Genomic DNA, 26,825 nt, shown 5'->3' with positions numbered 1-26,825 from the left:
GCTTCAGCCTACGAAACGAACAAAGAATGGAAGGACCAATAAAACACGACGCACGTTGGGTTGAAGCGGCCGTGTGACGTGCACACACGAGTGAATGACCTAGAATAACCTAGTGGTCTCGTCGGAGCCCTCCCGGTGAAGCCCAGCATGTCGCCACCGCGGAATGGCGTTCTCATGACTTTCACTTGAAGATCTCCTCTCCGCGCCGCACCGGGATCGTCCGTATAGACGTAGTAGAGTTTCCTCATTGTGATCCATATATCGGAGCAATTTTCGAGTACGACGGTGCATAATTAACGATACTACCGCACCACCAGCCTGGTACTCCATATTGTGCATGAGCGCTCGTGAGCCCAAGGCGGCCGGATCACTACCTTCAGAACAAGGAGCTGATAATTCAGAACCATCATGGCGCTTACTGTCACACTTGGTCTAATGTTTTGTTTTACTTTGTTTCAACTCATTACGTTTACATCATTACTGTTATTATTCAAAGGAGCTTCGCGCCTTTAGGCGATTTTGATTTACTCTGCATTTATTGTTCTACAGGTGGCAGATTATGTTTCGTGCAAGAATTTATTTATGAGCACGTCACGTATTCTGTATTCAATGTTGAACACGTCGTAAATCTGAACATTTTGCGTTGCCAACCACCATGCCTACAAAAACTCAGCTGTAGCGTATTCTGTAAGAGTATTCTGACATCGTATTGATTTCTGATAAGTGTTTGTCGTTTAACAAATTTATTGTTCAACCAGGTTTCCAATACTGTGTAATACATCCATAACCCTAAGACTCGGGGACACAATCTCACGACACCAGTTCGCCCGCTTTGTTGCTCTCTTTTATTATTGTGTTACGTAAGCTTGAAGTCACCAGTTGAGTAACTGGAAAAAAGCAAAAAAAAAAACAGTACTGACGTAGCGTGCCCAGTATTTTGCAATTAGAAAAACAAGTAATTGGTACTATTTCAAGTTAATTGACTTGAGACTTGATTAATTCAGATTATCCTCCCAAATGCGTATCAGGTCTTGCGTTGTTGTGTCAGCGTTGCGCACTGAGATCACATTGGAGATCACTGAGATCACACTAAGTCGTGCTGCAAGCAATGCTCGCAGTTTGTTGATGAATGTTGACAATAACGCCGCCGAGCACTTCGGTTTCGTTATTGCGAAGTTTGTTGGGGGAAAGCGGATCAACTTCTGTCAGCGGCGGTCTTACCAAACACGCGTATTTGCCGCAGCCGTATCAGTGAACTCACGTGGAGGTTTGCATCATCGTGCGCACAAGGAGATGTGTCAAACAAGGCGAGGGAGGTACACTTTGAGCCTTCAAAAACGTTGTAATGCACGTGAAGAGGCAAGGGCCAAGCGCCGTCTCAACACCAAATCCAAGAAGGCCAGCCTTCCAGCCCTGCGTAAGAAGCCCGAGCGCCGAATGGCTGACTATGGGGAACAAGCGCAGCGACCAGACATGGAGCCAACGTCCTTCGCAACGGCATGCATTATACTACAAAAAAAATGCTTGAGCTGTCAGAGGAGGAGCATGCCGCATTACTGGAAGATACCATAGAGCAGTCGCTGAGCCTCCGGTGAAAACAAGAAAGGACAAAGCGGCTTACGGCGCTTTTTTTGGTAGAGTATACAGGATGCACCCCTCTACAAGTCGTGTGGGTGCAGTTAACGACATCTTGTACCGGGACATAGATACCGCTTCACTGAGACACGGGAGGAGGTATGAGCCCATTGCGATTGCGGAGTTGGAAAAGCACGAGGGAGTAAATGTCAGTCGGTGCGGTCTTTTCGTTGACAAGGTCTGTAGCTTTGTGGCAGCCAGCCCTGACGGCCTGATTGCGAACGACGGCCTTGTCGAAATGAAATGTCCATCGTCGGCATATGGCATGACTTCCGTTGAGGCTGTTCACTCAAAGAAGATTGTGTACTGCACTGAGGTGGAAGGCAAGTTGAAACTGAAGAGGACGCACCCGTACTGGTACCAAGTCCACGGCCAGCTCCATGTGACAGGCCGGCAGTAGTGCCTCTTCGTAGTCTGCACAGGTGCCAGCAATATCTCAGTGGAGAGGATTGACAGGGACGACACCTTTTGGAACGACAACAAGGTTGTCCACCTTCAGCGTTTCTATGACGACTACCTCCTGCCAGAGCTTGTTGACCTTCGCCATTTCCCCAGGAGGCCAATCAGAAATCCAGACTACAGAGCAAAATACACTGGGTTCAAGTACGCATCCCGAGTATGTTGCACAGCACTTATGCATTTTGTACAGCCTCGTATTCCTGAATTCTGTGTCGACACCTTCGCTTCATGTGCACCTTCGTGGGCGCTAGCATCACTCGTCGTCTGTGCTTCTGTATCCTGAGCAGAAAACGGCTAAGAAATTACAAAGAATGCGTTGTGAGGATACTCCCTCTTGATGTCACTGACGCCAAGAATTGCGACCGTGTGGCTATGCACAGGCTGGTGGCTCATGAACCAACCATTGCTGAACCAACTGAACATTGTTTCTACTCCCTCCCTCCCGCAGTACCGGGGACTTCGACATGAAGGGACACGATTATACCGAGGCTGGACTTTCATACAAGTTCACTTCACGTCTTGTTGACCCTCGCTCTCTTCCAAGCACGCGAATTAGTGTTCCCCGTTACAGAAGGAACTACGCCAGGCCAGAAGAATTGTAATCACTGTGCCGTGTGTCTTTTGCTAATTGAGACAATGTCATGTCATGTCGGCAGCAACGAAGAAGACGAAAAAGAAAGCTAGAGAGGATTTCTGGAAGTTCCTGCGCGGATAGGCAAGATGACACTCACAATGACAATTTCTTATCAACTGCTCTCACTCCGAGATCCAGACTGACAGAACCACGGGCTGAAGGTCACTTCCAGACGAATGGGACATCAGAGACCCAGTTCACGGCATGCTGATCTGTGCTTGGGCGAAGTCTGGGGCTATGGTTAGTGACGACCAGGATGAGCACAAGAGACCCGAATTACTATACACACGACCAAACTGGAAACCTCCATTCGCACTTTACGTTCCAAACACTTTATGGTCCACGCACACACATTTTTCTCCTCTACACTGTTTTTCTTCCCTTTTCTTCTTCTGTGTTGCCTTTTTCCTCCTTCTCCACTGGTGTCCAATGATATGGGAAACGTTATGCAGCCTCATTGCAGTTTTATTTCATTTCCGTTGACTGTGCAAGTAAATGAAGCATCTTGCACCACCACAACGTGGTCTGAGATTTGTAACCCCAGGGTGAGAGGATATAGCGAAAACAGGTTGTGGCTTCGTATCGCATTTTCCGCGTAACGGAGGTAGGCTATAACATGCCGTGTTTCCAACGTGTTTCCACCAACGTGTTTCAACCCCGCCGTGTCCAACGTATGTTTTTTGTGTTACGGGGAATTTGATTTATTATATGCGCAAGCATTGCAGAAATCACACGAAACGACTGGTGACTAACCCTTCGCCCAACAACAACACAGCACAGCACGGACCAGCGACAGATCGACGAAGAAGTTCAGGAGACAGCTAGACACCCTGTGCGCATTCAAAAGCCGCGCCACTAATTGTTCCGTATGGCTGAGCGCGATATGCGTGTTTACAGTATTGGACTTGGCATGGGTAAGCACGAGCGGTCATAAGTTTGCACAAGATTTCGCTTGACCCGTCGCGCGCCAAGAGAAAACAAAAATAACACAAAAAGAAGACGTTACATCGGCCGTATACCGCATTTCCAAGCAAGCGCCAAAACGTTCTGAAGCGGTGACTGCGCGAATCATTTCGCTCGCTGCGCCATTCCTCGATTGTAGAGGACGAAGTGCTGGCTCTGATGCGCCGTCTTAACCGAGGCTGCCGAGCTCGGTTGCCACAAACCGCGGTTTGCGCGCTTACGGTGGTTACGCCAGCCGTGTTACAGTCGCGAACCGTGGTTACGCGTAACCGCGCTTTCCTTAGTAGCGGTTAACGCTGCTCGTGTGACAAGGGTATTAGACGGTCAATCCTCCTACATAAGATAAAGCCGATAAGTAACAAAAGCGCACATTGGTAAAAATGCCAGCACGGCGTCTCACTTGAACAATGTCTGCGTGGCGCTGATGTCTCCAAACGATGAAGCGACGCCTTCTTCGTAGGGGTGAAGGCCTTTCAATACGTTTTCACCAAACATTTGAAATACATAATGAACACCCATTTTCTCGAATGAGTTTGGCTGTAAGTGACTGGATGCTATCCCCGGCATTGCTTCGAGAGTAACGTTCTTCGAACTGCTTGTGAGCTGCTTTTACAGATGCCTGAAAACGCAGTAATGTGCAGGCGAATAATTATCCAGCATAGAACAAGATCAGGTGAAAAAGAATATATGCATAAATAAATTTCTGGTGCATGCGTTCAAGCCTATCTTACAAGGGCCTTCCTAAGGCACTTGATGATGTGCGGCAAATCCGAGAGGGAGTGAAGTTGTCGGATGGGGTCTACAAGATGATCAACCTGCTGGTGCCCTTGATACCCATCGCATTCCATTTTCCTATTACAGGAAGCGCCACCAAAGCCAATGAAGTCAACGAGCAGACCACTGTTCTCCAGGAGAATTGTAGCTTCTGTTAAGACCTGAGCAAGCATCTCTTCTTTCATGTTTCCATGTGTGCGGCACTTCCCAACCACCTGTGTCCATCGCCCCGTGAATGACGCAAACACAACCACCATGCCATGATCACACATTACTTATATGCACGTTTCATTCAGAACTAAACGTGCACATACCTTCCTGGGTACCACTCCCATGTAGTTCTTGTTGTAATACGTCTCACGCCTTGTAGATTATTGCTTGAGAAGCGCAGGTGTCAAGCTCGCATGTGGCATGCCCTCTACTGTTGCCGATCTCTTGCACACGCCAAGAGAACGTGCAACTCTCAGGACTTGCTCTGCATCATCCTGCGTCATCAGTGGGCGAATTTCAATAAACAGTAAACATACATATAAAAAGGTGTCTTTTTTAGGCGATACAGATTTTTCATAAAAAACTATAAGGACTATAGCCAAGCTGTTTTCCCTTCGATCATCTCTGGGTCGGCGGACGTTCTTGGCCATATGTTGCTCGACCGTGAAATTACGCAAAAATTGGCTAATTACCCAAAAATCCTTCATTAACATTTTAATTATAAAAGCTGCGAAGTTGTCCCAATGAGAACATCTGTTCCTTTCGGTGACCTGATATCTTAGCCGTTTTCGGAACAAACGTCCGCGAAAAATCCGTGAAGAAACACCATTTTTTTATTTTTGTTCATTGCGCATCTTCGTAGACTCGTCTTTCCTTTACCCCCAATATGAGATGGTGAAGGAGTCTTATGCGTCGAAGACGCCGCCACAGCGCCGCCCCATGCGTCGAAGATGAGCTTTAATTTTCGGAAACAAAACAAACACACATATATCGGATGACGTTATCGGAACTGCCCTTATCTTGTGTTGCATTTTCTGTTGCAAGAGGCGACAGTGTGCTCTTTCACACTCTCACATTGGGGGCAATGGAAGGACGGGCCTCCGAAGATGCGCAATGAACGAAATAAAGAAAAAATGGTGTTCCTTCACGAATTTTTTGCGAACCATCTCCGAACGGATTTTTGTTCTGAAAGCGGCTGCGATATCAGGTCACAGAAAGGAACACATGTTCCCATTGGGACAATTTCGTAGCTTTTATAATCAAAACGTTAATTAAGGATTTTTAGGTAATTAGTCATTTGACGGTGGAGCAACATATGGCCAAGAACATCCGCCGGTTCAGAGACGATAGAAGTGCAAACAGCATGTCTATAGCTCCTTATAGTTTTTTTTATGAAGAATCTGTATCGCCTAAAAGAGACAGCCTGTATATTGTACTGTGCTGCAGTTGTTCTGTCCAACGTGTTACCACTTTCTCGGAAACGGTCTCACTACTGGTGCCACCCCAGCAAGATCTACAGTAGAATACACTAGTGTGCTTCAAAAACTCAAGTGTTTCGAAGACAGACCGGTGAGATACAAACTCATCAAGTTTTGCTGTGAGAGCGTGTAAAGAACTGTGTCTTCACAGATGTCGATCACGCTCACGTGTTCTTGTACTGCCGTTCTCGCTTCCTTTGCTGGATGGGAGGGCAGCCTCGATGGTGACGGCGAATCATCATGTTTTTCTTTCCTTTCTGTCACGAGGCATAGGTTTGCATAGATAACACGACATGCTGGGTGTGATTTTGGGTTGAAGAAATTCCCATACGTGTTCAAGCGCGGCTACAAAACCGCCACGAGAGGAAGCGCACTTTCCGATGCAACACCGAGGGCGCAGCGACGCCATGCACGCTTGCACAAGCAGTTGAGTGGATGAACTTTTCCAGTTGTGGGGGGCGCTAGTGGTTACCTGACATTGTAGCCCCAGTAGGGGCGCTGGCTGTACTGGTACGCCGGTATTTAAGGGGGTGGGTTTGATGCTGGAGAGGTGTGTGTTCTTTGGGAGCGTGGCCTGCAACATGGCAGGGAATAAATCAGGTCTGTTGTGAGTAAACCTCCTTTTTGTGGTTCTTCCTATGCGCGGTTGATGCGAGCGAGTCTGGGGTTCCGGTCGTGGTGAACGTATGAGTGCCTGTTTGTAATTTTGTGATTTAGCTCTTTTTTTTGGAAGCGGGAAGGAGCTTCGCGCTCTTGCTTCCGTAGCGGTGTGCTAATTTTGCACGGTGCACTAGAGTCACCGCTGGTCGTATTTTCCGTTGCTTTTTTGTATTTTCAGTCTTTTCGAGACGGAAGCAGCCTTGTGCTGTTGTCTCGGGGGGGGGGGGGCAGTTCGCTCATCCTGCTTGGTGCAGCGGAGTCGCCCCGTTATCTTATCCAAATTCTAGTGTTTTCACTAGCCTCGTTACTCGTGTTGGCAGAATGTACGGGTTACGCCCAGTATTCCGGAGCCCTCTCGTTCGGTCACCAGCATGGGAGCCACGGTATGTTGGGTTGCTTCCGGCTTTTTACCTAATTAGGCTTTGGCTTGTTTTTGGAAATTGTTAGGTTTGAATTGTTTGTAGACCTACTGTTGCAATCCTTGATGTGTTCGGTACCCGACGCACTCTGCTCGCTCCCCGTCCGCGGACACCAGCGGACAGCCATCCGGACCTTGCAGGGCCGTTGACGAGGTTTGAGGTACTTTGGCAGTGCCCTCATCCGCATAATTGTCACACTCTGGAACCTGCAGGCCGTAGCCTGACAATTCTAACCCGATAGCGGTGTAACCATGCATGGCACGCTAGGGACAGCGCGTCTTGATGTTAGGCGGTTCGCCGCTCTAGACATGATCTTGCACGCTGTTGTTTCCTGATATACCGCATTCTTGGATTACGCGGATATCAGGCTGATAAGGTGACGTTGCGCTCTACCTGGCGCAACGGTATCTCGGACGAATTTGACACCGCCCGCAACCTGGAGTACGCTTATCTCTTAGGATTTACAAGAGATAGCCCAGACGTGTTACGGTTTCATGTGACGCCCTGGTACGCTTGGGAAGAAGCCGGCTTTCAACTGGTTTAAGGCAATGTCTCGGTTCCTGGATGTCGCCGTTTCCCCGAGTATCCGACACCATTGTTTTGCGCAAAGGTTAGTCATTGTAGGGAGGGTACTGCAGGCCCCAACCTGCTGATGTGGACCATCCGGGTTTCAACCGGTATGTATCTGTCAGTACTGGGTTTCGGTCACCACATCCAGGTGCTCACGGTCCAGTGCGATTTTTTTCGAACTTCCGTTACGCGGTCCTTCGCTCGTACGTAGGAGAGAGTGCTGACCCAGCGCTCGTGGTGGGGGGCTTCCCTTTCACTACTGCCTATTTTCGTTTCTTCCAGTCTCTAGTCGACGAGGGCCAGGGAGGACGGTTCGTCCACCAAGGCCGCCTGGATATTCCCGGTCCCCGGTTCCTCCCGCTGCGGTTCCTCGACCCCGGATGAGATCGGCTTCGACATGGACTGTCGTCCATAATGGTTCTCCCGTCTCGTGGGCTAGCCACTCCAGGTGGTCTTCTCAGCATCGCCCCCTTCGGACATCAGACCCGGCCACTGCTCTGCCGCCGTTCCCTGGACTGACCATGGCTGAGAGGCATCCCTCGGACCCACTTCTGCCCCTCTCGGCCGAAGAACAACGAGTGCTGTGCCCGCTTTGCCGTGTTCCTGAAATTCACCGGGCCACTCACCAGCGGGGACATCTGCATCGAACACGGGCGGCGGAGTCCTCCTCTAGCGCTATCAACCCAGAGGCTGCTATAAGCGTTCTTCGTCGCATGCGGCCCGAGGCGCTCCGCGAGCTCCTGCGTGAGACGCTTCGCCAGCCACCTGAACCACCCGGTGCCCCGCCTCCGATTTTCGAGGAAGAATTGCTCATGGAATTTCCCTCCGACGAGGACCTCTGAACTTTTGTGTAACGAACTTGAGGAGGGGGAGATGTGGGGGGCGCTAGTGGTTACCTGACATTGTAGCCCCAGTAGGGGCGCTGGCTGTACTGGTACGCCGGTATTTAAGGGGGTGGGTTTGATGCTGGAGAGGTGTGTGTTCTTTGGGAGAGTGGCCTGCAACATGGCAGGGAATAAATCAGGTCTGTTGTGAGTAAACCTCCTTTTTGTGGTTCTTCCCATGCGCGGTTGATGCGAGCGAGTCTGGGGTTCCGGTCGTGGTGTACGAAGGTTCCCACACAGTTCAGGCGTAATCCTCTCTAGGCGCATCGAGGACTGCGTGCGAGGGAGACTTCAGGTCAGCGCGCTTTTGAAAACTGCGACAAGCTAAGGGGGCGATGCAAGATGGATGCAAGACGGCAGGGTTCATCTAGATATGCAGCCAACCGGCACATCTGAACCCCAACTCTAGGAGGTTGTGGATCCCCGTTGCAACCTCCGTCGTCGAAAGCCCGTCCAAGGATCTGATCTGCATCCTTTCAATCTTCTAAAGAACGGCCATAGGAACACATGCCGCGTACCAGCAAATTTCAAATTCAGTTCATTGGTTTACTGCATTACATGGTATGACAGCAGAGCTAAAAGGTAACTGAACTAACTTGACTATGTTCGTATTCTCTAGGAAACTTAACTATCCTTCCCATCTTACCCACTGACCCCCGAGCAACGTGCCGTCCGTCTAGGCAGGTAGATTGCTCGTCTGCTCAACATCCCCCCCCCCCCTAAATGGGCAAGGATGGCTCGCGAACACTACGAAGGGCGCTAACTTCGTCGACAACCGCGCGTTTCGGGATTTAATAAAAGATGGTGCTGCGGACCAGGGTCAACGACAACATGAAGGCTGTTAGTATGCACAGCCCCAATGCACATGTTGCCGACATAGCGACTGACCTGTGGTGATGTACGACGGACGTGGAGGGGAATTATGCTTGAGGGAGGTGCGGCCAGCCTGCACGTGGGTAGTGGCACAGTGCTCCCAGGCGGGGGAGTAAAAAAGGCGGTGGCAACATTGGGGGGAAGGGTGAAAAAAGAGGGAATGCGGTAGTGGTACAGAACAGGGATTGGTGTGCTGTCCCTCTTGCTTTAGAAATATGGTAGTCGCGCACGCGGCACAAAATAAACGACCGTCCCTTTGTTGCCTTCATTGGCCGGCTTTCTTTACGACGGTAACCGCCATTATAATTGGCGAAGTTACCCACTTATATGTCTACAAGTGGACCATACACTGTTACACCCACCGTCATCGTGCTGGTATACACTACGCATGGATCCTCTAAGCGCAAGAACTTCCTTCTAGCAAAACTCTTCAATTACTCTGCGAGCAACAGCTTCGTAGGAAACTTGAAGGAACACAACATACCCATGAAATTCATGGAAGACCTCAATACGGACATTAAGAAGCCCCAGAACAGTTGGTTCCAGGACTTCATGAAGCAAAGCTTCCGAGTAGCCAGTGACGGTAAATTACGACAACCAGTACGGAAACCGTTATAGATTGTGTCTTCGTCAGGATCATAGACAAGCTGGTGGTGGCCAATTACGTCAGCTACTTCAGTCTTTACAGACCTATTCTGTATATCGCCGGAGGATGCCAGCGATGAGTTCTTAAATGCTAATGAATTTCAATGACAATCTGCACAGCGATTTCTGCCGTAATTCTTCCCTGTACTAGAATGACAAGCTGAATTCGCTCTATGTCACGTAGGACATTGATAAAATTAATTGCTAATTTTCACACGCATGACGTAGAGCGGCGCGCAATCTGCGTTCTGCTGGTAACACCCAGGCACCCTGGAAGTCGCTGAGAAGGCGTGTTAGCTTAGCTCAATTGGTAGAGCCCTGGACCAGTAATCCAGAAGATGTGGGTTGGAGTCCTACAGCTGGCTAATCTTTTCAGTGACTTTCATCTTTCATCGTTAATTTCTTAGGCAACTTGAGGCCTTGTATGTGATTGTCCCTTCTATGTTGTTCTAGCCTCAGAACATCAGTTCTCCCAATGGGAAGCGATTTGATTTGGAGTATTTATTGCGCTCTAAACGCTCCTCATTGCTGGTTAGCGCGCATCTTTCTTAGGAATCACTGTGCTGCTGTATTCCAAATGTGCTTCAGCCGTGTTCCTGTAGTTTTTCATGGTAATTGCCTTTTTCGTCTCCGCTGCCTGTATTCCGAATAGGGGGTCGTAAGTGTCGTGCACAGGGCGCATACGCATGAAGGTGAATTTGGTGTCAAGCTATAAAATTAATTCTTTTTCCTCAAAAAGGTTTCACAGTGTTATTGTAAGGAACTTTCGTTTTTATATTTTTTGTGTGTTCGGTTTTCGTGTGGTGTTCCGTGGTTCTTGTTCGTTATTGTGTGGTTTGGTGTTGTATGGTTCTCGTTTGACTTTTTCCATTATCGTATTATGTTGTACGAGTGTCTCTGTGTGTGTTCTACAATAAGACCTCGATCCTTATTGTGAAAGGGCTCATTATTTTATTCATCACGTGACCACCAGCAATGGGGTGGAGTATAGCCCCTAGCGATGAAACTCCCCATTCCTCGTCTTAAAATAACGTTATTGTCACGAGTGCGTTGCATTTCTTCAGCTGTCAGAAATTCGAAGCGCTGTGCACGAAGAGCATGCACACGCATGGCTTATCACACACGTTATAGGAGCGACTGCACGTACGAGGTTAACACAGCCGTTTATTTACTTCCATCGTACCTCACAAATTAAAAGAACAGGGAACAAATTGGCATGTTGGCGCAGGTTCTGCATCCGCTTCTGCGCAGCTGAGCGGCTGTGAGGGGAACCTGCAGCACAAGCGGGTTGTTTATAGAAAATACGTGGTTTTGAGATTGATAAGAGCAGCCACACATACTTTCTTAGTACGTAATGGCACCAGCGATGTAGCAATGCAAGCAAGTCCGAGTTGTCACATGCATGCGATACGAATAAACATCATCAAATAAAGCGCTTTCCTGTGAAAAATTATCCATCTTTCTCTGTCCGTGTGAAGTGCACTCGAAGCTGCAACAAACAGGCATGACATCCCTTTAATTTAAAGAAAATTTTAAAAAATACGGGCAGCCCCGCTTGAACTAAATGCAGACGACAGGACGCGTTTTGCCCACCGATATGGCGGCCTGCGACCACGCTGTCGAGCACCCTATGCGCGATCCAGCCTATACTATATGGAGATCAGTGGAACGGACCGTGGATTTGGTTGCGTCGTTGCTTCGAGAGAAGCGCTCAGGCGCATGACGAAGTCGTCTGGAGAAACCGAATTTGAGGCTCTCCCGTTTGTTTTAGAAATCACCGGATCTTCGTAGTGTTCGCTGATGGCGGTCATATCTTCCGAACTGACGTTTTGAGCGTTCTTCACTTAAAATACGAAATAAAGTGAATACAATTTTCATTCACTGTAAACACTATAAACGGAACTGTAAACGTTATCTCGTTTGCTAGACGACATGTCATCATATGAAAGCCAACGCTGCTCCCTGTGTCGGTCCTTTTGGCGGAGACTGTTATCCCGCATGAGATTCATCCAGCTACATGTAGATAACAGAACCTACACTCTAAAAATAGAACTTCAGCTGATAACAGGCTGTGCGCCAACCATTGCCAGGGCGCAGAAAGGTGGAGTTATGCGTTCGTGTGTCACTTGTGACGTCAGCTAGATCAGGGCTTCGGGTTATTAACAACATTAAATCTGTTTTCAGGGCATGCTACACGTCTTTGGAGTTCCACGCTACATGTTTTGGCTGTGCCACTTGAGCGTGTGCTATGTGCTGACGACGTGTCGCAACTTGTACCTTACATTTCTTCTGACCCGCTTCTTCGTTCCCAGCTACAACGATACGGGTCCCCTTTGTATTACAATGTTTCTATATACGGGACTCTTCGTCATGCACACTATATTCGTTGGTTGTCTCTTCAATAAGAGTAAGTATTTGCACAAACAGAATTGCAGTGTTGTACGCATAGTAAAACGCAATGAGAAACAGGGACAGTGACTGACAGCCTTCGCTAGCAACAGGGACACGCACTATAGCTACATTCGAGACACGAAAGACGACAGTCCACCGTGCAGTCTCATGCTCTGTGTCCGTGGCTGTAAAAGCTCATTCACGCAAGCGTTTCTCGATGGGCCACACTGCCCGCTGAGACGTTTCCAGACGCTTTTCGAGAAACGTTTCGTGTTGAAACCTCGCAGCGCTGGTCCACAAACGCTTTTTCATTCAGCCAATCGGAGCTCAACGGTGAGCTGGGACTTTGCGCAAACCACTGAATCGACGAAAATAATACGACTTCTGTGTGACCGTTTGTTGGTCGTCGGTAGGTGAACACGTGTCTCGCTTCTTCTGCCGTTCCGTCTCCGCATCTGTGTCATATTGCTACGTCTGTTCTAACGATTGATGCCAAGAAAAATGCTTCACAATCATGGTAAAATACTTAGTCTACCAAACGTTACACATTTCGATCGCATCGTAAAAATAGAAGACTGGGTTTAGCCTACCCTAAGCATTTTCGATGGCCTACCTCACGCAAACTCACCCATTTTTTTCTTGTGTCTGCTTCACATTCACATCACCGCACACAGTCTGCACTGCTTACGACGATGTCACATGTCTACTTTGAAGTTATGCACTAATCCTCATCTTCTGTGTGTTGGCGCCACTTGTGCGTGGGGTAATTAAATTAAACTGAAGCACAGACAGGTTGCGGTTTTTGAGTGGGATACAATACAGAAAATTCACAGTGAGAAACATAGATTTTTAATGCTTTACAATGTAAATGTGGAGGAAAAGCGCTGGGAGTGTCGGTACGATCTCAGCAACACGTTCACAGCAACAATGAAGCGAGTTTGCAGGCTGGCGGCTCGGATATGTGTGATGGGACCCTCGTTGTACCTTTCCTTTCTATTTCCCTTTCCTTGTGTACCATTTCCGCGACACTCCGGTTGTTTATGGGCATATAATTAAGCAGAAAATAATAGTTAATATTAAAAGTCATTATATATATTATATATATTATTATATTATATTATTACATAATATTATAGTTATTATAATGCGACATTACTGGTGTGCACCATTACCTTGGCAACTGCTGTTCATAGGCACCATAAACATACCAATAGATAAGTAAATAAATAAATACCATGCTCGGCACACTAGTTCTCATCTGTTGGCTACGGTACTCCCCTGAAATTGTGCCTCCTGAGAGAAGCACTCTAGTGCACTCCGAACCAAACCTCAGAACCAGTCCAGCATGTGCGTATTAGCGAACTGTCTCCTTTTTAGTTGACCACAATCTCAATGTGACCACACCCTACCCAGGGTCAAGGCCGGAGCAGTAAAAGCGGCGTCCTGGCTACCTAGAAAAATAAAAAATAAATAACGACTTGATATCATCGAAATAAAAGTAGCAGAAATATAACCCGTCCCTCAGAGACATCGAGGAGATAAGTCACACACCTGGACGTAGCACAACATCTAAGCTTCCCAAAAGGAAAATAAATATTGTGCTACGCTACGTCATAAAGGCCGTGTCATGGAAACCATCGCCAGTCATTCCGCGCTATTAGTCGTCGTCGGCTTTTACCTGATGTAATTGTCCATATAAACGTATTTAGTAAGCCGAAAAGTGCTTCAGCCCGCGTGTGTTGTGACCTGAATGTCGTTTTGCTTCCGTAGGTTGCCTGCGCGTCTGGTGTGTTTGGTGAAGGGTGTTGTACGTTTATTGAGGGATAGATTCACTGAAAAATCAATTAATTAAGGTGAACAGTTGCCACGTTGTGTTACTTCACTTTGTCCCTGTTTTCATGTGCACTGGTACGTTTCTTGATTAACAACTGGTCCTAGACTATTTTTCGGTGCTATACTTGCTATTTTGATTTGTGACCTGCTGTTCTCATGTGCAGTGATTGCCGCAATGGTATTCTCAGTGATATACTGGATCGCTCTGGTCGCCTATCCATACACGGTATTCGAGGGCAGTCTGATTACCTACCTGCACGCTCCTCGATACCTGAAACTCATACTTTGTTGTACACCCACCGTGGGTACTTACATGGCCCTCATCATCCTCACAACGCCCGAATATGAAGGTACTCTACCACCATTTTGCTCACCATGTACCGCGATGTTTCTGGAACAAAAATAATGACGAACAAAATAAATGGTTGTCCAGATTGTTAGAAGGGCTAAAAGTGAATAATAAACCTCTTGAACTGCATGTTATTCTGAAAGCCTGTGGCGTCGATGTTTCAGGTATCTAAAAATTGCACGTTGCAAGTTGAGCAGTCGAATTTTGAAAGACTGTCGCACCAAGCAAAACGTGCAGACTCCCTGATCTATCTATTGCGAACGCGCGCAATTACTATAGCCAGCCGCAATGTACGTTACTAGTTTAGGCTGCCAAGGGGGACGTCGGACAAAGTAGGAGACACGACAACAGAAACAGCTTCTGTCTCTAAGTGTCTCTGTCGAAACTGTCTCCCTTTTCTGTTGTCGTGTCTCCTACTTTGTCCGACGTCCCCCTTGGCAGCCTAAACTAGTAATGTCACACCAACTACCCCAACTTTGCACTTTGGTACGCAATGTACGTTCCGCAGTGTGCGCTTTTCGGAACACTATAACGTGAACGAGACATCCGTGGAAATCGACTGCCTTGGCGTGGTAGAATTTCCCATGGCAGCCTCAGAAAAGTATGTGCCAAGGAGCACACGACACAAGAGAGTCGTTGCTCCTGACGTCCCTACTGGTCATACTGACATCCGCTGACGTCCCTACAGGCCATAGCTGGTTTAAACAGAGCTGCTGAGGGTTTGCACTTCAAAATATGTTTAATTCTAAGCACTAACCTGTCCCCAAAGCGTTACGCTTGTCAATCACGTGATACCTCTCCCTGGTGGCTTCTCATTGTTTACCGTTTGTGAACGCCCAATCAGGGAGCTAAAAATCTGTAATTCATTAACATAAGAAGGAACTGGACGTCCTCACCAAGCCACTCTGTGTATTTGACTTCCTGGTCCCTTAAAAGCGACAGTGCGAACCCGAATCAATGCTACGAACACGCTGTCATCTTCTTAGGATAATCGAACATAACCGTGGCAAAAATTTCGACTAAATTCGCAGCCAGTTAGTAGTTCGGTGTTCATTCGCCAAACCCACGTCGGGCGTCGTTACTCGGGGAAGTCATGGCACGGCAAACTCCGCCTGTCAAGTAACGGCAGTGAACCAATTGAGTTCCGACTGAATCCGAGCTTTCACGGGGGAGCATTAAAGAACAAGAGAAAACACGTTGGGAGAGTTGGTTATAGTAGTATAGATTCAAGCCCCACAACAGCCACTTTTTTCTAATCCAGTTCTAGGAATTTCTAATCCACAACCCATTCCTAATCTAGGTGAAGCCAGGTCTAATCCAGGCTCCACCCCTTCATGGTGATCCATCTAATTTCTATGTGATTGGCTGCCCTTCATTGCCACATTTGCTCACTCGCTCATATACACCAAAATTATCTATTCTATTCAATTCTAAGTCAGCTCATAGGCTTCCAAATCGCTCTTTTTTCTAATCCAGTTCTAGGAATTTCTAATTCACCACCCAAGTCTAATCCAGGTCAAGCCACTTCTAAGTCCTCTGGTTGGTTGGTCACAGCTTCACCCCTTCACGCTGATTGACCGATCCAGGCTCCACCCCTTCATGGTGATCCATCTAATTTATATGTGATTGGCTACCCTTCATTGCCACAACATCTGCTCACTCGCTCGTAGACACCAACATGATCTATTCTATTCAATTCTAAGTCGGCTCATAGGCTTCTAAATCGCTCACCTGTCTATTGCTCTGGGGGTGGTCACTTCAATTCATTTCTAAAACCTAGTGATTGGCCTATTGGCTGCCTCTCATACGTGCTCGATAGACTCATTTGTCATTTCCACTCTCTAGTTACTCGGTCACACGCTTTCAACTGCATATTGCTTCATAATTTCAACTGCAGCAGAGACAACCACTGGAGGGTCAATTCCATTCATTTCTGGGCCAGCTCACAGGCCCCCCAAATTGCATATCGGCTTGGGATGCTTTCTAGTTAAGCCAGGACAACGCTTCAAAACAGTAGGAACGTAGAAAAACACGGGAAATAGTTTTCAGCATTTATTAAACACATCATGGCATTCTCAGAAAGATTGTAGTTCTCTCTGGGGCACTTCCAGGCACACTGGACATTTCCACCCACATCCATGACATTTTTCGCATAAGTACCATGTGGATGACCCAGGCGCTCGTCCTTCTCCATCCACGGCTCAGTCCCAGACCACACGCGAGAGCAGCATGTCACAGAAGTATCAGTTCTCTTCCTGCACATCTTCTGGAGCGAAAAAAGAACGTTATGAGCTTCACTATTTGCATCATCTATTTAAACTTACCATATTCACAGCTTCCGTAAGGGTAGGATTCAATGTCATTGCAGACGTATCGCGTGTCGTCATATGCCATCAGACTGCTTTTGACGTTTCTGATGGTGTAATTCACTGTTTCTTTCCAACTATTGACACTTGCTCATTCGATACGCTCGTGTGATTGAACAAGGTATCGCAGTATGTCTCATGGAGGAGGTGCTTGCGTACAATATTTTTCTTTACCCCTTTAGCTCTTGCAATTTGCTTTTCTCCAGCTAGTTTGATGGAGTACATTTTAGCTTTCAAGCATATTACTTCTTCGATAGGTACACTACCAGTTTCGCTTTTGAATGCCCCAAGTCTTCCACGATTCTTTTCACTGTACAGTGGATGATCCCGATCAAAGGAAGACAAATCTAAGTGGTCGTCGGCGATCGCTCGTAACTGATCTTCGTAGTCCTTGCAGAATAGGCCGAGGATCAGAGAATCCGTGTCAAAGTAACAGGTAATCACTGGACAAGTGAGCTTACTCAAGAGGGTTTCGTAGTAGAATGAGTACATGGTTAATTTACTCAGTTCCAAAATCGTAAACCCAATCTGGAGCGGGAAATCGCATCGCACTTTTCTTCTGCGCATTTCGTACATGACACAATCCAGGGACAAAATTTCCATCCTCACACATTCCGCCCGACTCCCGAAGCGACTCGCCGTCTCCTCATCAAAGGCTACTCGAATGTCCCGCATGTTAAATTTATTTAAAAGCGTTCTCCCGAATACCGCATTATTTGAGAGTTTATAGAATTTTTTTTCGAACGTCGTGCTCGAGGCAACGCGTCTGGCAACATTGTCCTCGATGTAGGGACGCAGGAATGATGCCTTGCGAAATTTTAGAATTCTGTGAACTTTCGTCACTCTGATGCACATCACCTTTGAGTCATGGGTACGCACGAGCACAGCACAGAAGCTAGAGGTAATGTGACGTTGCATGCCAACACCACTGGGTGCGAGTACGCTCTCAGTGTCCATCGCAACGACATAGTTGTACTGTTGCATGTACTGTATTTTAGTAAACTCTACAAAATTTAGTAAATTAGTAAACAAAATTAGTAAACTCGCACCCAGTGGTGTTGACATGCAATGTCACATTACCTCTAGCTTCTGTGCTGTGCTTGTGCGTACCCATGACTCAAAGGTGATGTGCATTAGAACACACCATGGGAAAGATGCGGCAAAGCAGTGTGTGAAGGCACTCATGGAAATGCGTGATGAAATGATTGCCTTGAACGCCTGCCCCGCTGCAATGGTGTTGAGCGATGAACAGGCCAAGCACAGAGCTGCCACCCACTGTGCGTATTGTAAACGGGAATTCGCGAAAGATCTACCTCGTGTCCGACATCATGATCATTCGAAGCATTGTACTGCGGGTGAGACAAATTATATCGCGACACTGTGCAACCCCTGTAACGTCGCGTGCACTACCAGAGAAAAATTGCCGATCATGGTCCACAATTTGTCTTATGATCTGGCTGGACTGGCTGGCTGTGGGAATTTCACGTTCTCGGGTGGAAGCAACCTCCCTTCATTGTGGCCAGCTCCATGGAAAAAATGTGTTCGTTCGAAATTGGTACCTTCCTCTTCAGAGATACCATGCAGTACCTAAATTCATCGTTGGGGGACCTCGTGGAAACCGTCAAATCCATGAGGGGTGCCGAGGCATTTCAATGCTTGAAGCAGGTATTTGGAAAGGACTACGAAATTTTACTTCGTAAAGGTGTATTCCTGTACAGCTATGTCAGTTCTTTCGCAGTTTACGATGAATTCACCTTGCCAGAAAAATCCTCCTTTCGAAACGATCTCACGGGGGAGGATATAAGTGAGGAGGACTACCAGTATGCATTGCTCGTATTTGAACATTTTGGGTGCTCAAATTTGAGGGATTATAATGCATTGTACCTGAAAACGGATGCCATATTACATGCAGTCGTGATGCAGCACTTCCGACGTCTGTGCTACAGCGCGCGCGGATTGGAATTGCTTTATTGTGCTTCTCTGGCATCCTATTCGTGGCAATTAGCCCTAAATTACACGCAGGCAAAATTGGAATTGATCACCGAAGAGGACATGTACAGAACCATCGAATCAGGCGTTAGAGGCGCGCTCTGTCAGGCGAGCAGGCGTCATTTGCAGGCTAACAACCCTCTGTGTAGTGGCTATGATCCCGATAAAGAGGAGGTGTACATATCATACATAGATTGCAACAATCTTTACGGATTTAGTATGATAAAGCACCTCCCCGTCAGTGATTTCGAATGGGTCGAGGATTTTAGCTTCGTGGATTTTATGCGTCACCCACGGATTCAGATGTGGGGTACATGTACGTATGTGACTTGGAGTATCCAAAATCTATCCACACTCTAACAAGGTATTTCCCCCTGGCTCCCGAGAAGGCAGTAGTCCCAAAGGAATGGCTCTCGCCATTCCAGCGAGGGCTTCTCGAAGAATTAATGTATCAGCCTGCTAACAGCAAAAAGCTGTTGCTTACGTGCAAGGACAAAGTCGAGTACGTTGTTCATTACGCGCTGCTCGCACTCTATTGTAGATTAGGCATGTGGGTGACAAAAATTCACAGAATTCTAAAATTTTGCAAGGCGCCATTCCTGCGTCCCTACAACGAGGACAATGTTGCCAGACAAGTTGCCTCGGGCACGACATTCGAAAAAAACTTCTACAAACTCTCAAATAATGCAGTCTTTGGGGGAACACTTTTAAATAAATTTAACATGCGTGATATTCGAGTAGCCTTCGATGAGGAGACGGCGAGTCGCCTCGGGAGTCGGGCAGAATGCGTGAGGATGGCAATTTTGTCCCCGGATTGTGTCATGTACGAAATGCGCAAAAGAAAAGTGCGATGCGATTTCCCGCTCCAGATTGGGTTTACGATTTTGGAACTGAGCCAAACCATGTAACCATGTACTCATTCTACTATGAAACCTTGCTGAGCAAGCTCACTTGTCCGGTGATTACCTGTTACTTTGACACGGATTCTCTGATCCTCTGCCTGTTCTGCAAGGACTACGAAGATCAGTTACGAGCGATTGCCGACGACCACTTAGATTTGTCTTCCTTCGATCGGGATCATCCACTGTACAGTGAAAAGAATCGTGGAAGACTTGGGGCATTCAAAAGCGAAACTGGTAGTGTACCTATTGAGGAAGTAGTCTGTTTGAAAGCTAAAATGTACTCCATCAAATTAGCTGGAGGAAGGCAAATTGCAAGAGCTAAAGGGGTCAAAAAGAATATTGTACGCAAGCACCTCCTCCATGAGACATACTGCGATACCTTGTTCTATCACATGAGCGTACCGAATGAACAAGTATCAATCGTTGGAAAGAAGCAGTGTGTGTACACCATCAGAAATGTCAAAAGAAGTCTGATGGCATATGACGACAAGAGATACCTGTGCAATGACATCGACTCGTATCCTTATGGAAGCTACGAATATGGTAAGTTTAAGTGGGTGATATAAATAGTGAAGCTCATAATGTTCTTTTTTGCTTCAGAAGATGTGCAAGAAGAGAATTAATGCTTCTGTCACATGCTGTTCTCTCCTGCGGTTTGCCTCTGGGTCATGGACAGGGAAGGATGAGTGCCTGGGTGATCCACATAGTACCTATGTGAAGAACACTATGGATGTTAGCGGAGATGTACAGCGTGCATGGATGATTCCCCAGGGAGAACTACAATATCTCCGAGACTGCCATGATGTACTCAATAAACATTGAAAACTATTTACCATGATTTCGTGTCCCAACCATTGCCGAGAGTCGCCCCAGGCTAAAAAAGAATGCCCCCGGACCAATAAGCAATTTGGAGGGAATTGTGAGCTGGCCTAGAAATGATTGATCAATGAGCGGTTGTGTATGATGCAGCTGGAATTATGAAGCAATATGCAGTTGAAAGCGTGTGACCGAGTAACTAGAGAGTGGAAATGACAAATGAGTCTATCGAGCATGTATGACAGGCAGCCAACAGGCCAATCACTAGGTTTTAGAAATGGATGGAAGTGACCACCCCCGGACCAATAGACAGGTGAGCGATTTGGAAGCCTATGAGCCGACTTAGAATTGAATAGAATAGATCATTTTGGTGTCTACGAGCGAGTGAGCAGATGTTGTGGCAATTAATGGTAGCCAATCACATAGAAATTAGATGGATCACCATGAAGGGGTGGAGCTGTGACCAACCAACCAGAGGACTTAGAAGTGGCTTGACCTGGATTAGAATTGGGTGGTGGATTAGAAATTCCTTGAAATGAATTAGAAAAAAGAGCGATTTGGAAGCCTATGAGCCAACTTAGAATTGAATAGAATAGATAATTTTGGTGTCTATGAGCGAGTGAGCAAATGTGGCAATGAAGGGTAGCCAATCACATAGAAATAGGATGGATCACCATGAAGTGGTGGAGCCTGGATTAGACCTGGCTTGACCTGGATTAGAAATGGGTGGTGGATTAGAAATTCCTAGAACTGGATTGGAAAAAGGATGTCGTTGTGGGTAACGGCTCTATACTACTGGTTATTGCCAAGGACCTCGGTTTTCTGCTGCGGCACCAACTTGTAAATTCCACGTTTTTCCACGTAAAATTCGATTTTCCGCAGCAAGGAGTCGGCTACTGCTTGGAACTTACTATTGCAGATCAGCATTACATGATATCTTGCGTTCTTTAACAGCGAATTCCTCTGTCGCCTACAATCATTTTATACGTGGTCAAAGGTCTTTCAGAGCTTATTAGAACTGACAAATACTTGATCGCACCAGACGCTAAATTCAGAGCAAGCACCCTCATTGCGTTCCAAAATCCAATCACCGTATTTACTAGCACAATTTGCACGCTGTTTCCCAAAAAAGATAATAAATAAAAGTCGGAAAAGTTGGGGATATTGCGCGGGAACATTTGTTACGATATTTGCAAAATTTCAAAATCTTAGTATTATCATAGGCTCATCATCGTCATAGGCTCTTGGTAGAACCGGTATTGATGTTTGTCACGCAAGCGCGAAAGAGTTACCCAAATACAGCGCAACCACCGTTGGTCAGCAGACAAAATGCCGGCCCACTGCCTCTCATAAACGGTGAAATACATCAAGATGTTGCTGGCAGACGCGAGAAGTCGCACATGACAACCGAAAGCAAGCTATGTTCGCCAACGTTGTCACGTCGCGCTGTAAGGTTTGTCATAGCGTGATTGTCCAGCGTTTCATTCCGCATTTTGTAGTGATAGTATGGTCCATCGCTTCATTTTAAGGTGATGGATGGGGAACAAGTGCAGAAAGTTGGGCTAGTTGGTAAGACAGCATACTGCAGAAACTCGTTTGGTTGTGTGCTTCCTTCTGTCCCTGTCTTCCGCGTCCCAAACATCTGCAGTATGGATGGGGAGTTTCATAGGGACGACATGAGGTGGAGAGTTGGTTTGAAACGAGCATTGCGCTACGTGAATTTTACAACAAATTAGATTTCGATTGATTGATTGATCCGGATTGGTCTCCATTAGTCTAGCACTTCTGTAGTATTGTCAGGTGTCGTATGGTAGGTGATGAGAATGCTTGGCGTTTATTGACCCCTGTGCCGACTTCTCTCACGCATTTTTTCCAGCGCTCGGCGGGCGGAGGGCTGCGCGTGCGCTTATATTTGCGCATTGTTTAGCCTGGATCGACTTATTTCGCATTTTCGCATTTCGTAATTTTTCCACCTGGGCCGACTTCACTCGCTATTTTTTTTCTGCTACAACAGGTGTTCGGTGGGCGGTTTACATGCATGTATAGACATACAAAGTATGGCCATATACAAAAGTACATGTGAAAATATATTTAGTAAAGTCATTAGTGCCAAGAATTTTGTTGTGACTCTGTGTGAAGGAGAAAAACCCAGCCAAAACAACCTGAAGCAGAAAAAACAAAATACGATACGCGTAATAAAGGTTACTTACTTGTTACCGATACGATGCAGTAGCATTGATGAGGTATCACACAGAAAGAATCAAACACAATATTATTTATTAACAGTAATCATACCCACTAGTTATCAATGACTTAGAATTAAAATGGAATAGCACATTTAATCAAAGATATTCTTAATCAATACGATTACAATCAACATTACAAGTTTTATTATAAAAAGTCCAACATTCCTATACGTGAGCACCGTCATTGCAATAGTGGAGTTTTAATTTCAATTATAAGTTCTGATAGATATAATTAATTTCAAGCACAATAGAGAACCTAAATTGAATATTCCAACATGACACAAATTTAAATTGGTTCTTATGAAGTGATCGGTGGCTGACACGGGTGGCGGAGGGCTGTGCGTTCGCACATTTTGCAATCTGGGCCACTTCTTTGGCGATTTTCCGACTGGGCCGACAGTGTTCGCAATTTTCTTTCCCGCAGCGCGCGGGCAGTTTACAAGCAAGTAGGGACATGCGCACCGACAGCCCGACCAAGCGATGATACCATCGTACCTCGTCCGACTTTATGCGCGATTTTTCAGCCTCGGCCGACTACGATCTCTCTTTTTTTCCGGCGGCGCGCGGGCAGTTTACATGCAAGTAGGGAAACGCGCGCTGCCCACATCGCCAAGCGTTGATACCGTCACATATGGGTCGACCTCATTCACATTTTTTTCCTCTGCACTCTTAAAAATGAACTTCACCTCATAGCACGCTCCTAGCCAACGATTCTCGAATGATATCGTTATCTGCCCATATTTATTGAAAACGGGGGGTGTACGCCTTTTTTGTGACAATTATGAGCTGCATAAGTGTCACAAAAAAGGCGTATGCCTCCCGTTTTCAGCAAATCACGGCAGATAACGATATCATTCGAGGTGATGGTTGGCTTGGAGCGTGCTATGTGGTGAAGTTCATTTCTAAGAATGTGGGCCGACTTCATTCGCAATTTTTTTCGCAACAGCAGTCGTATGGTAGGTGGTCTACATGCAAGTAGGGACATGCACACAGGCAACCCCACGAAACGACGATGCCGTCACACCTGGGCCGACTTCATTTACAATTTTTTTGCCTGGGCAGACTTCATTCGTATTTTTTCCGCCACAACAGCCGCGCGGTGGGCAGTTTACAAGCAAGTATAGACATGCTGCTGGCAACAATGCCACTAGATGCCACCATCGCACCTGGGCTGACTTCATTCGCAATTTTTCAGCCTGGGCCAGCTTCACAGGCATTTTTTCCTTACAACAGCCGTGCGGTGGGTGGTTTACATCAAGCATAGACATGCAATGGACAAAAGTACAACGGACAAAAAACGGGCACATACACAAAAGTGCAAGTTAAAATACGTTTATTAAAGCCAATAGTGGCAGAAAATATGTTGTGACAATACACGCAATAATAAATATACTTACTTATTGCCGGTATGAAGCAATACCATTGAAGAGGTATCACACAGAAAGAATCAGACAATATTTTGTATTAACCGTAATCATGTACACAAGTTCTCAATGAATCATGATTAAAATGGAATAGTGCATTTAATCAAAGAATATATTCTTAATCAATACGATTGCAATCAAAATTGCAAGTTTTATTATAAAATATTTGAGACGTGAGCACCATCACTGCAATAGTGGAGTTTCAATTCCAATTACACTTACAATTAATTTAATTAAAATCAATTAAATTAATTACAATTACAACTTCTGATAGATGTAAGTAATGTCAAGCACGGTAGGGAAGAACACAACACAAATTTAATTAATCGGTTTCTTATGAAGTGACTATAAAGTAACGCGAGAACTTAAGCAAGAGGACAGGAAGCATTGGCGTAAGTTTTGCCACCACCTTTCACCGTTTGATCCGGCCACGAACATCTGGCGGACAATCCGATCTCTGAAGGAGGCGCCCCCTCAAAAGAATCCTCTCGCGGCCTTGGCTATCGTTAGGGGTGTAGACGAAAACACGCTACCGACGGACTTCTGCGTGGTACTAACGCCTCCGGCGGCTGCCTCGACCACCACGCCACTACACCGCAGTTTTGTCCACAGTTTTGTCCACAGTTTGACAGCTGAACTTCACCAAGACTGGCCCCGCCTCCCGGAGGTTATGGACCGCGACTTCACACTAATCGAGCTAAAGGCAGATTCGAAGCTTGACTTAAACACCCCTCGTATGTTGAAAGGAATCTCTTATCAAATGCTGCGATGCAAATAAAGAATTTGACAAGCATGACGTGCAGGCGAAGTCTACATTACTAATCACAATCTTCGTAACACACGGCACACAAACGCATATGAGGTAAATCCTAAGTCGCAATCAGATTTTGGGAGAAGCGAATCACACACAACTGTCATCAGAAATGTTTAACTAATATACAATACAAATTCTGAAGTTTTCGTTCGTTGTCTTGGTTGATGAATTGAGAACGCATCGTATAGGTGATATCTTATTGTGTGTCGCTTGAATCCAGCATTGATTAATGCAATCGATACGTTGTCGCCGTATTTATATCGCTTCAGTAACTTGCACTTCGTTGCGACGAAGTTGCACAATCTCTTATTGATGTTTCCTTTCTTTTTATGAAGATTCTTGAATGGCGCGCAAGAGAGCATTGCATGAAAATCGTCCGCTGGTCCACCGCAGTTGATATGTTCGTTAAGTTCATTAAGTGATGATACATCAGACCTTGTACAACAAGATTGAACATCAGCTCATTCGACATCATTGCAATAACTGGTAGAAGAAAATAGTTGTGTAGTCGCGCTAGTGGAACATATCACGTGAGTAATTTTGTATGTACTTTCCATTTCAACAGTTAGACGTAAAAAATCCGCACATCTCTTCAATGATGCTTCCTGGTTTGTTCTGTTTTCTAGAGTGCTCCTCAGTGATCCTCTTTTGTGAACAAAGATTGATGTACCATGCTTCTAAATTTCAATGACCGATCGTTCTCCGGCAATTCTATCCTTCGGGTGTTGAAGTTGTACAGAGTGTAGTCGGTCAAAACCGATTTGATGGTCCATATGAGAATTCTTGCACATAGTGTGGAATATTCGTTTGCTTAGCAATCATTGTTCTCAATCTAACCATTCTAAATACAAACTGTTTTCATTGCGATGCATAGAATTTATTATATTGATGACAAAGATTACATTTATTCTTTCAGTTATGTGATTAGAAATGAAGACTCCGCCTGCGCGTCATGTTTGTAAAATCCTTCATTTGTATCACAGCATTTGATTATAGATTCATTTCAAGATATATTTTCAAAAGATGTTATAGACGTACTTTCAATTATACATTTATCTTTGTTCATGAATAAGAGAGCTAGTCCAGCTGTTTAAGAAATATACACGCTGTGCAATTTAATTCACAAAATATGATAAGCTTTTGCAAAGGATTTGTGATCCTCTTTTGTAAACAAGCATTGTCGTATCATGCCTTAAATTAGCGATTCTTCTCCTGCAATTCTATCCTTCAAATGTTGGAGTTGTACAGAGTGTAGCCTGATAAAACCTATTTGATCGTCTGCGCGGATTCCGTACGTGAGGATCCTTTTACATGGTGTGGAATATTCGTTTCCTCAGGAATCATTGTTATCAATCTAACAATCTGTTTTCGTTGCGATGCATAGAATTCATTATATTGATGACGAAGATTACATTTATTATTCTAGTTATACATTGCTTATTTCGAGAAATCACAATTGTCCTATTTCAAACTCTGAAGTTTTCGTTTGTTGTCTTGATTGATGAATTGAGAATGCATGATACAGTGATGTCTTATTATGAGTTGCTTGAATCCAGCGTTGATTAATGCAATCGATACGTTGTCGTCGTATTTGTATAGTTTCAGTAACTTGCACTTCGTTGCGACGAACTTGCACAATCTCTTCTTCAAGTCTCCTTTCTTTGTATGAAGATTCTTGAATGGCGCACAACAGAGTATTACATGAAAATC

At 45.9% G+C, this 26,825-nt stretch overlaps 1 protein-coding gene across 1 annotated transcript in view; it reads left to right on the top strand.

Annotated features, from left to right (window-relative positions):
* Positions 1 to 26,825, top strand: part of LOC135374227 (ATP-binding cassette sub-family A member 7-like) — a 184,035-nt gene that overhangs the window by 48,130 nt on the left and 109,080 nt on the right. The window contains exons 6-7 of the mRNA XM_064607232.1: positions 12,170 to 12,392; positions 14,374 to 14,559. Coding sequence (XP_064463302.1) covers positions 12,170 to 12,392; positions 14,374 to 14,559 — 409 coding nt within the window. The remainder of the gene's footprint in view (positions 1 to 12,169; positions 12,393 to 14,373; positions 14,560 to 26,825) is intronic.

Source organism: Ornithodoros turicata, unplaced genomic scaffold (assembly GCF_037126465.1).
Source record: "Ornithodoros turicata isolate Travis unplaced genomic scaffold, ASM3712646v1 Chromosome48, whole genome shotgun sequence".
NCBI classification, from domain to species: Eukaryota; Metazoa; Arthropoda; class Arachnida; order Ixodida; family Argasidae; genus Ornithodoros; species Ornithodoros turicata.
Note: the sequence above shows the minus strand (reverse complement) of the source record. Positions and strands in the feature narration are given on the sequence as shown.